Source organism: Pristis pectinata, chromosome 19, assembly GCF_009764475.1.
Source record: "Pristis pectinata isolate sPriPec2 chromosome 19, sPriPec2.1.pri, whole genome shotgun sequence".
Lineage (NCBI taxonomy): Eukaryota > Metazoa > Chordata > Chondrichthyes > Rhinopristiformes > Pristidae > Pristis > Pristis pectinata.
In genome coordinates this window covers 31,847,126-31,865,150 of record NC_067423.1, presented here as the reverse complement: position 1 = coordinate 31,865,150, position 18,025 = coordinate 31,847,126, and the positions used below count along the sequence as shown (strand labels likewise).

At 37.4% G+C, this 18,025-nt stretch overlaps 1 protein-coding gene across 1 annotated transcript in view; it reads left to right on the top strand.

The window, feature by feature from the left end:
• The first annotated feature begins 791 nt into the window (after positions 1-791).
• The window catches only part of lrrk2 (leucine-rich repeat kinase 2), a 125,930-nt gene continuing 108,696 nt past the window's right edge, over positions 792-18,025 (top strand). Inside the window, exons 1-9 of the mRNA XM_052033742.1 lie at positions 792-1,919; positions 2,021-2,106; positions 6,596-6,705; positions 8,751-8,839; positions 10,987-11,121; positions 13,041-13,175; positions 13,430-13,561; positions 13,684-13,803; positions 16,404-16,513. Of these exons, the coding sequence (XP_051889702.1) occupies positions 1,784-1,919; positions 2,021-2,106; positions 6,596-6,705; positions 8,751-8,839; positions 10,987-11,121; positions 13,041-13,175; positions 13,430-13,561; positions 13,684-13,803; positions 16,404-16,513 (1,053 nt within the window). The 5' untranslated portion in view covers positions 792-1,783. The remainder of the gene's footprint in view (positions 1,920-2,020; positions 2,107-6,595; positions 6,706-8,750; positions 8,840-10,986; positions 11,122-13,040; positions 13,176-13,429; positions 13,562-13,683; positions 13,804-16,403; positions 16,514-18,025) is intronic.

Sequence of the window (18,025 nt, the reverse complement as noted above, 5' to 3'; positions counted from 1 at the left end):
AAGCAAAAGAGGATTGTTGGGGCCTTGGCAGAGATGTTTGTGATCTTGTTAGCATCAGGTGAACTATAGGATAGCAGGGATAAGCCAGGAAACTACAGGCCGCTAAGCTTTATATCAGTGGTGCAAAAGTTTTTTTAGATTAGATATCTTTATTAGTCACATGTACATCGAAACACACAGTGAAATTCATCTTTTGCGTAGTGTTCTGGGGGCAGCCCGCAAGTGTCGCCAGGCTTCCAGCGCCAACATAGCATGCCTACAACTTCCTAACCTGTACATCTTTGGAATGTGGGAGGAAACCCACGTAGACATGGGGAGAACGTACAAACTCCTGACAGACAGCAGCCAGAATTGAACCCGGGTTGCTGGCGCTGTAATAGCGTTACGCTAACCGCCACACTACCATTCCTTCTGAGGGATGGGATTTACTTCCATTTTGAAAGGCAAGGACTAATTAGAGATAGCATGGGTTTGTGCATGGGAAATTATGCATCATGAATTTGTGGTCCTCCTTGACCTCAGCAGTATTGCTGCTCAAGTGATGATGGCCAAGAGATCTGACTAATGTTGTATTAAGCCGAAGGGAATTCCCCAATAGAGGAATAACTTTTACACTGTTCTAACTCATTCTTAATGGTGAAACCCACTCTTTCAGAAGACAATGTACCCACCACTTCGTATTTTAAGCTGACCATCTTCTGTCTGTCACGTCTCACTCAGACTGGCGAAGCCGGCATCGGCGTGTCTAACTTCCCGGCTATGACAGCAGAGTGACATTCGGGTCTGACAACAGATGGGATTGATCTTGAAGGTCCAAGCATTCTAGGTACCACATTTTATAATAAGGAGTGAAATTTGCCTGTGCGTGACTTCTTTTTGCAGACTATTTACCATATGGGCTTGACGGAGGCATTGGTCAAGCAGCAAGAGGGTCCAAAACAACTGAAGACCAGTCCGTGCTTCGTGGACACAAACACTTTGGACAAGAGATGGCAGAACTAACCTTTTTAAACTAAATGCCAAGTCTTTTAAGTATTTCTCAATCGGTCTTTGCTACTTTATGAACAGCATCCCTCAATGTCCATTAGGGCAGTGGAACGTCAGGCGGCAGTATATAGTTAAATTATGATTAATCCACGAACGGAGCAACTTTAGAAATGCATTTACGTTAAACTGAAACCATCCCGAATGAATAGATACAGTAACTCTTTAACGTGACCAAAATAATTGGTTTTGATATTTGTAAATTATGGAGTAAATGTGACAAATTTGTAAAATAAGACGCGAACTCGATTCAAGAAAAGTATAATGAGTCATCACAGCCACTGGAGATAAGTTGCCGCGAGTCCTTGTCAACTTGCCAATTTTGCTTTCGTCGCTGCAGTGGTGATTTGCTTTCCTCGTTAGCCTCCCGCGGCCCAGCCATAATACCAGTTCTGGATTTCCCAACAGCACCGATGCTGATTTTGGAGTTGGAGACAAATGGAGTGCGGTTTTGCTGTTGCTTGTGATACATTTCCAAAACGACGGACACAGCCCCGTTTGTTACCCCTTACAATGCGAAAGCGGAACGCGGCGGGGCTGTGGTGAAGCCTCCGGTCGGAAAGTCCCTGCAGCTGGGACGGAAACTAGTTTTAATTTTGTGCAGCGACTTGCGGCCCGAAAGCTCCTATAACTGACCATTTGAAAGCAGCGATTTTGACCTTGAAAGCGGCCGCATACCGAAAGATTTTGCTTTCGTACAAACATGAGAGGCGTCCAATATTGAGATTGTTGACGGACCATGGCCGACTCGGAGCAACTGGAAGAGAAGCTTAAGAAACTTATCGTTCGGCTGCAAAACGTAGAGCAAGGAAAGCAATTGAATGCTTTACTTCAAATTTTGGATGATTTGATTCATCTCACCACGGAACAAAATGGTAAAAAGTGTGAGAATTTCTGTATAAATTTAAAATCTATTATCGGAACATGGGTCAGTCACGTTTTTATGCCCAGCTCTGGTTGTTTATATTTTAAATAGCCTCAAGTTTATTCGAAAATAAGAACGTCCACATGCCACTGTTGGTCGTTCTGGAATCTTTTGTTGATGTACCCAGTATTCAACAGGTAGGCTGCGACTTTTTATTTCAAATTATGGTCTATTTTATGTGTACGATATTCAAATATACAATGCAGTGATGGGTGCTAATGTAAAATTCATGCTTGTTTTGGTTCAGTTTTATTTCACTGAGGTTCATGTGTGAATTTTAAAATTATCTCTGCTATTTTTCCTTTCTTAACGAAGTATTTTTTTCTGTGAGTGTAATGTGTTAATTTATACAAATTTGTGGTAAATGATGTAAACAATGTTGGTATATCAGTTCTGCACGTCACTGTTGAAAATATTGTTTAACTCTTCACTAAACGACTCTTAACATTGGGCAAGCATTTTTCATGAACGCAAGTCTCTTAATAGAATCTCATTTTAGCAAGGTAGCCTTTATTCATTACAGAACTTATGTGTATTGGTTACCGTCAATGATACTCACAAAGACTAATTCTGAGAGTACTTACAGAGTTTTGCAGCTTTGTTTTACCTGAACAATACTAACGATTCCCACTTGGAGTTCTGTGAGAGAGTGTACCATGTGACATAACCAAATTGTCAGAAAGCCTGCAGTTTTAAATTTTGTATCGATTGTGAAGACCTGAGACAGTTTGTTGGTCTTGTACACTTGGGGGGGTGGAGGGGAATGAAAGTTGATTTCCTCCCCCCCCCCCCCCCCCAAAAAAAAGACAAGAACATAAAAGCAGAAAAAGGCCATTTATTTCTTTAAATTGATTTGTCTTTAAATAAGGCAGTGATTTATGTGTGAGTACTCTATATAATGTTTATCCTATTTTCTTTTGTCAGCAAAAATATATTGGACTCGGATTAAAATTAACAATTGAGTGAACATCATTTGCAACTTCCACTTCTTTTGAAGAAGTGTTTCCTAGATTTGTACGTGCAAGTCCTGCCCTTTAGTTTTTGGGCATTGCTGCTTTGTCTGAGATTTCCCAACCAACACAAATAGTTTCTCTCCAATATTCAACATCTTAAAAGCTTTGATCAAATCATCCTTTCACTTTCTAGATTTGAAGAAAAACCGTCTTAATTACTTCCTGTGATTTAAGTATTGGAGTAAAAGTATAATTTAAATAAATCTGATTGTAATCTCTCCAAAGATGGAATATTTTTTCTAAATTGTCTTGCCTATTGCAGGAGTATCATCATTAGAAAGACGAGAGGTTCATATAGGTGGTTCACCACTTCAGATGCAGTCCAGGGATTAGCAATAAATCCTATCTTGGAAAAAGTAATTTAAAAGAAACCTTTATTATTAATTTAGCTCACTTTTACAAATATGTCTGCTTTTGTAAAACACTTGACACAGATAGGGTAAAAGTTCCAGATTGCATTCACTCCTACCAAAATATTCACTTTGATTGTTGCTCCCCTGTACTTGCAAGAATTTTAAAGGTTATGAATGTTTCATTTAAGAAAAAAAAGTTAGGTTTTATATTGTGGTTTATGGTTAAAGTGGCTGAAAATACTTGTTCTAATTGCCTTAATACTTGTATTAAAATCTCATTGATTTCTTCTACATATTTTGAAAACAAAATTCTTTCGCATCCTTCATGAAGCCTTTTCTGATAAGGACATCTGCTTCCAACTTTGAAACAACTTATTTTGAAAAAAGAATCGTCACCTTTGGTTCTTGAACTTATCACATTCTGCATGTATTCCACTGAGTGTCATTGAAGTTCATTGGTTGAAGAAAGTGAAGAAGGGCAGGATTGGCAACTCAACATTTCAGCATATAGAATCTTCAAGCATGACAGGAGGGTTGGGTGGTGTGGAAGAGGAGGTAACGTTGTAATATTGATTAAGGAGTCCATTATTGCAGGAATGATAAGATATGATCTTTATTTGTCACATGTACATCGAAACACACAGTGAAATACATCTTTTGCGTAGTGATTTTTGGGGGGCAGCCCGCAAGTGTCGCCACGTTTCCACTGCCAACATAGCATGCCCACAACTTCCTAACCTGTATGTCTTTGGAAGGTGGGAGGAAATCGGAGCACCCGGAGGAAACCCACACAGACACGGGGAGAATGTACAAACTCTTTACAGACAGTGGCCGGATTTGAACCTGGGTTGCTAGCGCGGTAAAGCATTATGCTAACCACCATGCTACCATGCCTGCTGAGAAGAGAACATCTGAGAATGCTCTTCAAATAGGCCAGATGGGAAGAGAGAAACAAAAAGAGGGTGATTTTGCTGGTGATATACAACGAACTTCCTAGGAGTCAGTGGGAAATAGAGGAGAAGCTGCATAGGCAAATCTCAGAACTCTACAAATATAGGTTTATTGTAGTAGGGAATTTCACCTTCACTGATATTTACTGGGAATTGCTTAGTGTTAAATGCTTAGATTGGGTGGAATTTTTAAAGTACTTCTGGGAGAGCTTTTCGAGCCAGTATGTAGATAGTTCTGCTGGAGAAAGGACAGTACTGGACCTAACATTAGTGAATTTAGCTGGGCAAGTGGTTGGAGCGTCAGTAGGAGAACGTTTTGGAGATGCTGATCATGACTCTAAGTTTGAAGGTGATTACGGAAAAGAGTGTGAACGATGCAGAAGTGAAGGTCCTGAATGGATGGAGGGCTGATTCCAATGCAATAAGATGGGACCTGGCAAATAAAGACTGAGAGCAGTGATTCGCAGATGTCTATTTCTGACAAGTGGGAGTTATTTAAAAGTGAAATGGTGAGAGTTTGGGGATAATGAGTTTCTGTAAGAATGTAAGGTAAATACAGCAAGTCCAGCAAAACCTGGATGTCGAGATATCAAGGGTTAAATGAATATAATGGAAGTAGGTGGCAGGTATAAAGAAATGAAAATGGGGGAGGCTCATCAGAAGCATGGTAAGTGTTGGAAGATAGTTTTTTTTAAAAATGCGGGCGGTTTGATTAGCAAGTTCACAGATGACATGGTGTTGTTTGTAGACGGTCCGAGGTTACTGGACGGTACTGATCAATTGTTAAAATGAGCAGATTAGTGGCAGATAGAATTTAATTGATAAGTTCAAGGTGATACACCTTGGGTGGATTAATAAGTATAGGACATATGTAATGAATGGTAGGGGTCAATGGAGTATTGAGGAATAGAGGAACTTTGGTTTGCAAGTCCAAGGATGGTATTGGTATTGGTTTATTATTGTCACTTGTACCAAGGTACAGTGAAAAGCTTGTCTTACCAACCGATTGTACAGGTCAATTCATTACACAGTGCAGTTACATTGAGTTAGTACAGAGTGCATTGATGTAGTACAGGTAAAAACAATAACATTACAGAGTAAAGTGTCACAGCTACAGAGAAAGTGCAGTGCAATAAGGTGCAAGGTCACAACAAGGTAGATCGTGAGGTCATAGTCCATCTCATTGCATAAAGGAACCATTCAATAGTCTTATCACAGTGGGGTAGAAGCTGTCCTTAAGTCTGGTGGTACGTGCCTTCAGGCTCCTGTATCTTCTATCTGATGGAAGAGGAGAGAAGAGAAAATGTCCCGGGTGGGTTGGGTCTTTGATTATGCTGGCTGCTTCACCAAGACAGCAAGAGATAAAGACAAGAGTCCAAGGAGGGGAGGCTGGTGTCTGTGATGCGCTGGGCTGTATCCACAACTCTCTGCAGCTTCTTGCGGTCCTGGGCAGAGCAGTTGCTGTACCAAGCTGTGATACATCCAGATAGAATGCCAGGATCCCGGAAGGTAGCAGCATAGGTACATAAGGTGGTGAAGAAGGCTGGTGGGAGACTTGTCTTCATCAGCTAGGGCATAGAATACAAGGACAGGGTGGTTATGGTACATCTTTATAAAACTATTTGTTAAGCCAGAGCTGGTATATTATACACTGTTCTTGTTGCCACACCATAGGGAGTTTGCGATTGCACTGGAGTGGATGCAGACAAGATTCACTAGGATGTTGTCTAGTAATCAGCGTTTAAGTTACAAGGAGTGATTAGGTAGGCTGGGTTTGTTTTTGTTGGAACTGAGGAGGGTCCTGATAGAGGTATGCAAAATTATAAGGGCAAAGATGGTTGGGAACTTTTCCCCACAACAGAGATATTGAAACCCAGAGGGCATATATTTAGTGTCATGGATAAGAGATTTCAAGGGGATCTAAGGAAGATTTTTTTCATCCAGAAGGTGGTTGGAATCTGGAACACACTGCCTGAGGGGGTGGAGGAGGCAGGCACTCTCTCAACATTTTAAGTATCCAAATAAGACAAAGCCGTTGCAAACTAAGTGCTGATAAATAGGTTTCATCTGGGGGGGAAAAGTCAGCATGAACACAGTGGACTGAAGGGCCTGTTTCTGTGATGCATGACCCTACAGCACTTTTATGTTGTGACTTCATTATGAAGATTTCTATGTTGCCCAATTAGACATTGTATTGTGATTTATGTACTTAAATCACATGAAAGAGGGTTGAAATTATATTGGGGAGGGAAAAAAACTAACTCTTTATGGCAATGTGCTTCACTGGATGTGTTGTTTTAATTTTGACAGGCAGGCTGGTCTTTATTCTGTAAACTGGTTGAGCTCTGCCCAGACACAATTAACAAACTGGCTGCACCTCAAGATGTGGGAAAGGACTGGGATGTTCTTGGTGTGCACCAGTAAGTATTTTCTCCATTCACATGACAGGATGAAAAATGTGCAAAATAACACTCTATATTTGACATTAATAACCATGTTGGTGAAAGAAAGTTTGCAATATGCCAGAAGGGTTTTCAATTTCATCTGTCGATTGTGGTTTCAGTTCCTTTCTGAGTGGTGCAATCAGTAATTACAGTGTGAAATCAAAATATAATGTTTCTGTGATGACAACACAGTGATCACTGGAGTAAATTGATCCACCTTGACATAATCAGCTTTGTGTCAAGCACAGTTGGAAAACAAATGCATATTTTCCTGAACTCCCCATCTGCAAAGTCACAGGAATCCAACTATTTATGTGTGACATGGTACAATACCCTTGTCATAATAAAAACAAATTATCTTTTAACTAGTGGAACAGCATGAGAGGAAACCTCTCAATGATTTAAAATATGGGAAATTATTCTTAGATTGTTTTTAGCTGAATAATAAAGTGTGGTATAAAGTTATAATTCAGTTTGAATTGTCTGACATTGGAACAATTCCATTTAATTTCTAAACTGATTTTGCAGCACTTCCTTTTAAGATTCAGGATTTTTTTTGCTTGGTAATGCTTGTTTCTTGCTCATGGGTTATTCCATTCTCCATTAGTTTTTGCACTTTATACCTGTGTCACAGCTTGATTCTTTTAATTTTGATTTGTACAATATTTTATTTCATTTACTATTTTTATTTTGTATCTGCAAGCATTTGCGCATTTCATATTTATTAGAAACTTCATTAAATTAACAGGTTCTTTTACTTTTTGGGGTAATTTTATGTTTCCTTTTTTAAAAAAAACTTGATTTCACCGGACCTGAGCCATGCTGTGCAGGTCATCCCCAGGTTACTTCAGGGTTCTGTTCCTGTGAGCTGTTCGTAACCCAAACAGTTTGCAAGTGGGAAATGTGGTCACGAACCATCTTCCCAGGTAGTAGAAGATGGCGGCAGCCCCGCAGTAACCAATAAATCCACACTGCGCGTTGCCCAAACACGTGTTTGTGGGTATGGGCTGGACATAAGTCGGGTGTTCATAAGCTGGGGAGGACCTATACCTATACATAACAAACATGTATGCAATTTCTTCTGTTGCACAAATGCATACAGACTCTTCTTTCCTTGTCAGTCAAAATATTTACCAATTAAGGTCTCTTCCTGATTTAAATCTAACCTGCTGTTTTACCAGCACAGTTGCAAATCAACTGTGGTGACAAAGCTGTTTGGATAATCTTTCCTGTGTTATGGATAATATTTCATATTGTACGTTATTTTTATTTACTTTCCACTGATTGCCTTCCCTGCATTCCTGAAGATGCTGTCTGTTGATGGCAAATGTCAGTTTACTATTCTTTAGAGCATATTACAGCCAAGCCTGTCAACGAATTTTGAGTGGGATTTAAAGAAATCCTCCTTCAATAGAGATTTAATGATTTCCCATGGGGGGAAATAAAATAATCCCAAAGCACAATTTTGAAGATGAGCAAGGGAGGTGACCCCAGTGTACCCCTCAGTATTTATCCGTCATTCATGATTATTGAGAAAACATAAGATTTGGCCATTATTGTGCTATTGTTTATAGGAGGTTGCTCTGTGATACAAGTTCCCTCAACTTCTGCATTACAATGATGGCTACACTTCAGTGCCTCTGAAGCATTTTGGGATGTCCTAAAAAGTGCTATGTAAATGCAAGTTTCCTTTTCTTATTGATAAATGTTTGAACAAGAAAGCAACTTGACCAACCACTCCAATTCTCCACATTTACCACAGGTGTGAGAAGCCTGGCTGACTTTTTATTTCCCTCTCCTGGCCAATGGGTTGTGAAAGTGTTTGCCTAACTCGCATCTTCTGAGAATTAAATAGTGTAGTTCTGTTTTCAGCTATGTGGATGAGGGTTTTTGATTGCATTTAGTAAAAGAGGTACCAGGTATATTTGAAGATACTGTTGAAATTGTGCTTTACGAAAACAAAATATATATTTAATACATGTGTTTGGTATCAATTTTCTTAACGTGTATATATATTTTAGACAGATCCTGAATTTGTTGTGGACTTACAGTTCTGATCCCACCATTCTGTTGATTGGCCTTGAGGTGTTAATACTCCTTATTCAATCAGGTACAGTAATCAAGTTAAATTGTTTATTTTCTGACCTTGATATATTGGTGTTCCATGGGATTGTACTTGCCTACTATTAATCTAATGTAATTATCTTTTAATTGGCAATATTGATTGTCAAATGAAGATTACCAAAAATTGTATTGAGCACTGTCGATAAGTTGTGTAGGAAGTTAGGCGTGGCGTGGTTGTATTTTGAGAGCATGGGATGTAGATGAACTATAAAATAATTTTAGTTCTGTTCAGAAATTGGTGTAGAGTTGATCAAAATATAATGAGCTACTTATTACTCTCCATATTGTTAAATGGTTGTTCTTGATAGTTCATAACTGTGTGCACTATGTTAGAGTGTGATAATAACCCTTAATATGTTGTTTTAGTCATTAATTATCACTGGTCTCAATAAAGATGAATTTTTTTCTGAAAAATTAAACAAGGTTGATTTTAAGTTGCACTTTAATTTTTTTTTTACTGATAGGCTGTGTGCAGTTGTTTGTTTAGCCATAGCTCAAACAATTTCAGATTTACATTATTTAATCTTCCCCAATATCTTTTTTTAAACTGTGATCGCTTAATCTCATTGGTTCATTTTTAATAAACAAACCTAACCTGCTTCATAAACCAAGGTATGTTTTTCATCATCTCAAACCAGTACTGCCATTCAGTGAGATCATGATTGATCCATACGTCAACTCTGTCTGGTTTTTGATCCATATTTCCAGATATTCCTTGCAAATGAATGTTGGTTATTGCCTTGAGAATTTCAGATGACCCAGCATTCACATTTCAGTGCCATCTGAGGTTTGGTTTATAGTTTTGAGTAAGAAAATGGGATCAGCACCTCAACTTAATTAATCAGGAAAATTGCATTGAGCACAAATTAATGTTTTGAAAGTTACGGTTATTTATTGAATAATCGCCACCTATTTAGTAACTGAAGGATCTCTCACTAGCCTTGTCATTATAAAACAGTACATGAGCATGATGCTGGACTTAACCACCATCTCCACAAAATGAGAGTCAAGTAGTAAGTGCTATGCTAGAGGCTACACTTATTCATATTTTCTTCCACTATTAGAAAGAGACCATTCAACGTATCAAGTTCCTGCTGGCTCTTGGTGCAATCCCATTCATTATATTCCCCCATTTATATCCTTGTAATATATTCTCTCTCATATGTCCATTAACACACTCACAATTCTCTTACCCTTACCTGCACAAGGGGTAATTTACAGTGGCCAATTGGCATAACAATCAGCCTATCTTTTGGTGGTGGAAGAAATTCAGAGCATCTAGAGGAAATGTGCGATCACAAGGAGAACGTGTGATCACAAGGAGAACGTGTAAACTCTACACAGACAGCACCTGTGATCAGAAATGAGCCTGGTTCATTGAAGTTGTGAGGCAGCTACAACAGTACTGTGCTGCTTACACTCAAGTTCATGGAGTCACTTCTTGGAATTTAGAAGATTGTTAAATCATTATTTTGTATCCTGCTGTTTTGAATATCATTAATCCATAATAGATTCTCAATCTTAAATCAGCACAGTTCTGGTCTTCAGTTATTTATGGCTTCAGTAAAGGTGACAGGTGAATTTCCATCTAAGAATGAGACATGGTTGAACCTGAGATGCAGTGTGATCTTTTGAATGTGGAGATTTAAATAATATACATGAGCCAGTTAATTTTTATGACAGTTCTGATGTGTATAGATTTCGATATATGGGTAAATAACTCCCTGCTTCGTGCCAATTGTATAAGGTAGTGCTTAGCAATTGTAGAGGTATAAAGAATCATTGGAAACTTAAATCAAGTATAGATGCATAAAATCCACAGGAATGTAGGAACTTTCTTTTGAACTCCAGAATTAATAGATTTTTGTCAAATCATTTTTGCCCCAAATGCCAACACATTTATTAGTGAAGATTTCCTCAGTTCGTTTACACACATTGGATTTAAAAAGGACAAGCACTACCTGATTTAAACTTACTCCACAATGAATGATTAATGGAGTATCTATTGTTAATGGAAAATTATTTTTAAAATATTACATATTGGTTTTAAAAATTTGTTATATTAATGGGATATTGTGATTCCGATTAAGTACAAACATCTGAAAGAAGTGTTGCTTTGAAATCACATTGCAGATGAAATTTCCTTATTGCTCCGAGATGAAGAAATTGATGTTTTTTCTGTGGTTATTGATGGGATGCGCAGATTTGCTGAAATTTGTGAAATCCAGATGCATGGATGTCAAGTATTGTACAGACTCTTAGAAAAAGGTATTACAATGGAATAATTGTTCAAGATGGACTTGTAGTTGTGGTGCAGGGGGAAGTGTTGACGCCCTTATTTCTTGATGAGTAATTATTTTTCAACATGTATTTCTGTTGAGCAACTTTATGCTATCTTGATAATTTTCTTCTGCATTATGATTATTTAGTACAGAAAGTAAAAGCTATTTTTAAATGAATAAAACTGTAAAGACGAACTTCAACATCCAGTCTACTCCAATAATGAGAGAGCATATACTGTACATGCAATTCTGCATCAGAATTGATTTTTCAATATATATTCATTCATGCCCTTGCATGTTTCCCTGAATTCTCGTCCTTTAAATTATAATGGGTGTATTTGATCTCTTTCCTCACAGGCATTTTTATTTCCGATTTCTGTTATTTTTTTTGGTCACTTTGTGATCTTTGAATATAGTGGTTTAAAAATAGTTATATCTGCAACTGTATAGTTTAGAATGTTGACTTTGCTTTTGTTCTGCAAGTGGCTGAAAGTCATAGACTTTATTTTACTGAAGCCTGTGGCAGGAAGAAAGCATTGTGGAACTGCAGAATGATACAGCACAGAAGGAGCCCTTTTTCTCAACTCTTTGAAAGAGCCATCCAACTGATGATGCTCTGCTGTCTTTTTTCCCATAATCCTGATTTTTCTTTTTAAACATTTATCGATATAACTTGGAAAGCTATTATTAATTTCACTTTTACCACCTTTTCTTGTGGTGCGTTCCAGATTATCACAGCTTGCTGTATGAATAATTATTTCTCTTGTCATTTCTGGTTCTCATAATCTATGTTGCATGTTTTCTTCTGGCATGAGAGGAGGGCCATCAAGTCTATGCTCACTCTAAGAGCATTACCATCAGTTCTATTTCCCCACTTATTGCACTGGAACCTTTATCCTCTCTCATGCCCATAACCTTGAAAATATTTTCAATAACAGGAAGTTCTAAGTAGTCTTTAATGAATCTCAGGATTTGGTTTCTTTAACAGACATAATTTTGTCAGGCTAAATTTTTGTCCTTTTTTTCCCAAGACTCTAATGAATTAGTGAAATTGAAACTGAACATCTTGTGAACAGTTTGGCTTCTTCGTGGTGACTTGCACACTTCCCTTTCAGCTCTCCCATTGAAATATGCTCATTGGCCCCAATTAATTTCCTAGAGTATACTGAATAAGAAATCTCTCTTCTATATTTACAGCATGTATTGATAAAATTGTTCTGCTTTTTCCCTTATGTACAGTTACTTTCCCAGTGCAAATTAGGACTACTGAAATTTGCCATTGTTATTTCTCTATGCATCTGAGAACTTACTAATATTTCCCTGGAATCTTTTTTCCTCCATCTCCTTCCCAATTTTGGTGGCTTAAAGTACAGCAGCATAATACATCTTGTACATTTCCTTGATTCTAACTAAATGGATTCTGACTTTGAATTCTCCAACACATTAGTCCTCTTTAGTATTGTGATCTATATTGCAATCCACCAAGCCCACAACAGCCTTTTTTTATTTTTCTTTCCTGAATACATTGCCAAGAATATTATTTATCCTTCCTGTTCTTTAAGGCAGTTCTCTTTTAATGCGATGCATCATAATCTCACCGCTTGTGCTTGCAAACCCATCAACCCCATTTAAAATGATCAATGTAGTAATGCACCTTAAGCCTGCCTTTCTCCCACATCACATCTCTTGTTTTCTGATTAATTTATTCTAATGTGGTTTGTCTCTCCTGGTCCCTCTTTACATTTTGCAGCTTCTTGCTGATGGTTCCTCCCACCAATAATTTCCATCCCTGCCAAATAGATTTTGAAATTCCTCACGTGAAGAGAATGGTCACAGCCTTATTGAGGAAACCTGCCCTCCAATTATTTTTGATGCCTGATAGATAATATTAGATATTAATTTAAGTTTCAGATGAACAGGTGCTTGAATTTGTGGAAGTGGAAGATCATCTCGTCATTCTCGAAGCCATAAAAAACTTTACAGAACATGAGGGTACGGTACTGAATGCTCTGAGAGCTCTGCTTCCTTTGGCTGGTTCACGTAAGTCTTCTGGGTTAATGATATCAGAAATTTATCAAGCTGTTTAAAATCACTGCATTTAATAGTTAATTTGCTATCCACTAATTGACTTAACGGTTGCAAAGAAATTGAAAATGGTAATTGTGGTATTGAATCTGTCACTGGCTATTAGGTGTGACAGTAAGACCAGTCACTTGGTGATGAATGCTCAAGTAATAGCTCAAGGGAGCTGGAAATTATTTATTTGACCAATGAAAATACATTCTTATTTTCAGAAAATAATGTGGAAATTCTGATGTCTGGACATGAAAAATGTTATAGTCTGGTAATGGATGTAATGAAAAGATTTCCCAACAGTGAGGCAATTCATGAAATTGGTTGCTGTTTATTTCAGAGGTTTTCACTTGGTGAGTTTAATTTCCTTATCAACATTGCATTCTAATTTTAATGAAAGCTAGGCATGTTGAAAACTTTTTTTGAAGAGAAATTGAGCTAATTAATAAACTGAATTCATATTTTGTTTTTTTAGATAATTTTTACAGTATTTTGGTTCTGAATGGAGCACATGAGATGGTCATTGAAGCAGTCGTGAAGTATCCACTCAATAGCACTTTGCAAACTGCAGCTTTGAGCAGTATGGCTCTTTTAAGTAAGAAACATTCAAAAATGTTATTTTTTTAAAAGAAATATTCAGTTGAAACTTGTTTCGAGATATGGAGCACAACTTCATAGTTTGCATGTTCTTTTCATCATCCTTCAAAAGTCACCCAAGAGAAAGGGCCCAGTACTTCGGCTAATTTTAGAGAACCTGTGAAAGTTGTGTGGAGACTCCTGGTTTCATTTTTCACCTCTACTGCCTTCCCATTCCTTTTCATCAAGAAACATCAGCCCTCCACTTTGTACTTTCCTAAAGTAGAAGGAAGGTAAATGGGAATTCAGCAGAGAGGAAATGGACCTTCTCCTCTTCATGGAAATTTTAGTTTGAAGCTTTTGTTACAAACCAGCAACAAAAGAAACACACTGAGTCATGATTCAGTGTTAACAACTATTTTATTAATCGCTACTTATGATAATAAAAAATAAAAGTAAAAATGTTAGAAGTAAAAATGTTAAACCTTGAACATTAACCCCAAAACTAAACTTGTCGTGTGTGTGTGGCAAATTCCCAAACTCCAAGTCCAGGCATCGTTTTCAAAGTTCAGTTCAGCAAGCCATAAGGTGAAACATGAGCAAAGGCTTCTTCAACAACCACCGTTGTCTGAAGATAAGACATAGATGTAGAGAACGTAGCGAGAGTAATTACGGAATCCAAATGTTCCATGATGGAACCCAAAGGACTCCTCAGTGTTTATTCGGTAGTGACTTCCTCACCCCAAAAAGCATACGAATTGTGGCCGTCCACACAAATACCTGTTTCCTTCTACAGGTCAGCAACAAAGTGAACTCCACCGGATTACTTCCAATTTCCATACGTGGATTGTAGTAACAGACACAGTTATTGTTTCTCATCCATCGATAGAGAAACTAGCAGGCTTCTGTCTGTCTGTCTGTCTCTCTCTCTCTCTCTCTCTCTCTCTGTCTGTCTGTCTCTCTCTGTCTGTCTGTCTCTCTCTCTCTGTCTGTCTGTCTGTCTCTCTCTCTCTCTCTGTCTCACTGACTTCTTCAACAACGTCATTACATCCTTTATCTTCTGTTGACGTAAGCACGCTGTGCACTCACACATCACTATGTTCTATCTTAAAGGGACATTCACCTAGTCAGTAACACTTTACTGTGAGTCATGAGCTGGAGAATTCCTTCAAAAAGTGACATGGGATGACATAGTTTTAGGTTAACTCCAAATTAAAAAATTATAGGATAGTTTGACTGAGCAGACAAAGCTCAGAATTTGACAGTCTACCCTGAAATATCAATCATCTTTTGTCTTTACAAATCCTGATGGATCTATGAGTTTTTAACATCTTTGTTACTTTCCTGCACAAATCATCATGTCTGTTCCCATCAGATTGCTGCTCAAAGCTAATGAATTGGCACAGTCTGACTTCATCTCAGCTGATAGTATTCTTTTATCTTAGTCAAAACTTTGTGGGTTTGAGTCTTGCTCCAGAAAATCAAGCATAAGTATTTCGGGTGACACTAAACCAAAATAAAACCAAAATCTTTAGATGGTTAAACTGATGTCATATTTACTCTTTCAGATAGCTGAGAAGATTCTATGGCAATATTTTAAACGGAAGTGGGGGAGATATACCCAGTGTCTTGGCCAATGCCAATCAACCTCACAAAAAGAGAATATCTGATCATTGCCCCTTGCTGTTTGTGGGACTTTATGTGTAAATTGGATCATGCTCTTCTTGGGTCACATCAATGATTCCATTTCAAAAATGCTTCACTGCATATAAAGATCTTAATGATGTTCAGAGGTCAATAAAACTTTGTCCAACTCAGCAAAATTGAGGCCAAGATCTTCAACTTCATCCCTTGGATTTCCAAGTTTACTTTGGCCATATCCTGTGGCTGCTCTTGCTGGCTGAAACTACCTTGGAGCATAGATGTGTAGCACATGAGCTTGTGCAATTGGTTGGTTCAGAACGTGAATGGAAAAGAATAAGCCCAGCCCATGAACCTCCTCTATGCCTGTTGCTTTGCCTGTGTAAAACATCTAAATACTGCTTTAAAAAATTGAAATAAACAATTAAAATTCATCAAAAATATCCAAAGATACTTTAAACAATTAAAAAAATAAAGCAAACCCAATTCATCTTTTTTTAAAAAAAGTAACATACCCTGTTGCTATCTTCTTCTCAGCCCTATAATTGCCATTCAAATGAACAGGTTCCTGGATCGTATACCATGTTAAACTTGACATAGGATCAGAGAACAGATTCCTTCGCATGAATGCTGGTTGTATTCTAGTGAACTCCTGATCCACTGTTAGACCATGCAGAGGTTGGTGACAGGGAGCAGACAAGAAATTGTCAGCAAAGTTCAGACAAAAAGATTGGGTTATTTGCATTTGTTTGGGTGCCCTGAAATTTGCAGGTACTTGCATGGGAAAATACAGCAAAACCTAAGCCATTATACATGAAGGTCCTTCTTTTCACATACAGTGCCTTTGCTGCCTAAGCGTCAGAAAGTAAGCATGAAATATCAATTTCTAAGTCAATTTGAGTGTCATATCATTTGCTATAATTGCAATATCCCCATTGACCAGATTATGTTCTGATGCTTCATTGTCTGTTTGTAAAGCTGAAACAATATTCGCAAATAAGGCTCTTGGTGAACAAAAAGATGATCTCTGCTGGCTGGAGGTTTGCTCTAAAGCTTTGGAATTGTACAAGGGGAACGCTAAGATCCAGGTGAGGGATGTTACTGTTTTTCTATCTTTTTATTCTTGATTTTCTTCTTGAAATATTTAGTTACCAATGAAGAAACACAATATTATTTTGCTGTAATTCATATTGATTAATAGGAGTTTTTTCCAAAGGTGTAAAATTGACTTGGAGTCATAGAGTTCCTCAGCATAGAAAGAGACTCTTTGCCCATCACATCTTTGCTGACCATCATGCCTACCTTTACTAATCCTACTTGCCTGCATTAATTCCATTTCACTCTGTATCCTGCTCATTCAAGTAACTGTCCAGGCGGCTATAAGCTGTTGTTACTGTTCCTGCTTCCACCACCTACTACAGCAACTCATTCTGGAAACCAACTACTCTTCGTGTGTGTGTATACGTAGGTTTATGTGACCTCCTGGATCACCTTCAAATCTTCTTCCTCTCACCTTAAACATATGCTCTCTATTTGAGACACCCTTACCATCAGAAACATAATCTTATAAGATAAGGTATCTTTATTAGTTGCATGTACATTGAAACGCACAGTGAAATGCATCTTTTGCATTAGTGTTCTTTCTTTTTCAATCTTTCTATTAGTTTTCAAATCAATACAGATTAATATATCAATGTTTATACATGTAATACAAAGAGATCAGGAGAACCATCATGACATGGATAATCATAAAGAACAATAAAGTATAAAAAAAATCTGTAGATCCAATGATCTGTTAGTGAATGAATATAATATAAAAGAAAAAAGATTTATTATAAAATAGAAAAGAAAGAAAAAAAAATCCCCAAAACAATAAGAAAAATCATAAACAATATATCAAACCAAACTAAGCTAAAGAAAAAAAAATTCATAAAAAAACAGGAAAAAAAACTGGACTTAAATTTCTCAATAGAAACAGAGCAATATTATGTCATCAACTCTGTTACTCTAAATTAAAAGGTTATTATAAGGGGATCTATATCATGTGAAAATATTGAATAAATGGACTCCAAAACTTCCTCAAATTTAAGCGAAGGATCAACAGTAGCAGTCCTAATTTTTTCCAAGTTTAAACATGATACAGTTTGAGAGAACCATTGAAAAGTAGTAGGGGGTATTGGATCCTTCCATTTAAGCAAAATGGATCGTTTGGCCATTAATGTAACAAAGGCAATCATACGGTTAGCGGAGGCAGATAGATGGCCAGACTCGATCCTTGGTAAACCAAAAATTGCAGTGATAGGATGAGGTTGTAAATCAATCTTCAATACATTTGAAATAATGTTAAAAATATCTTTCCAATATTTTTCCAAAAGAGGACAGGACCAAAACATATGTGTCAAAGAAGCCACATTCGATTTACATCTGTCACATATAGGATTTATATGTTGAGAAAAACGAGCTAGCTTATCTTTTGACATATGGGTCCTGTGAACTACCTTAAACTGTATCAAAGAATGTCTGGCACACATTGAAGATGTATTAACTAAATGAATTTTCTTCCAAGTCTCTGTAGGTATAGATGTCTGGAGTTCACTTTC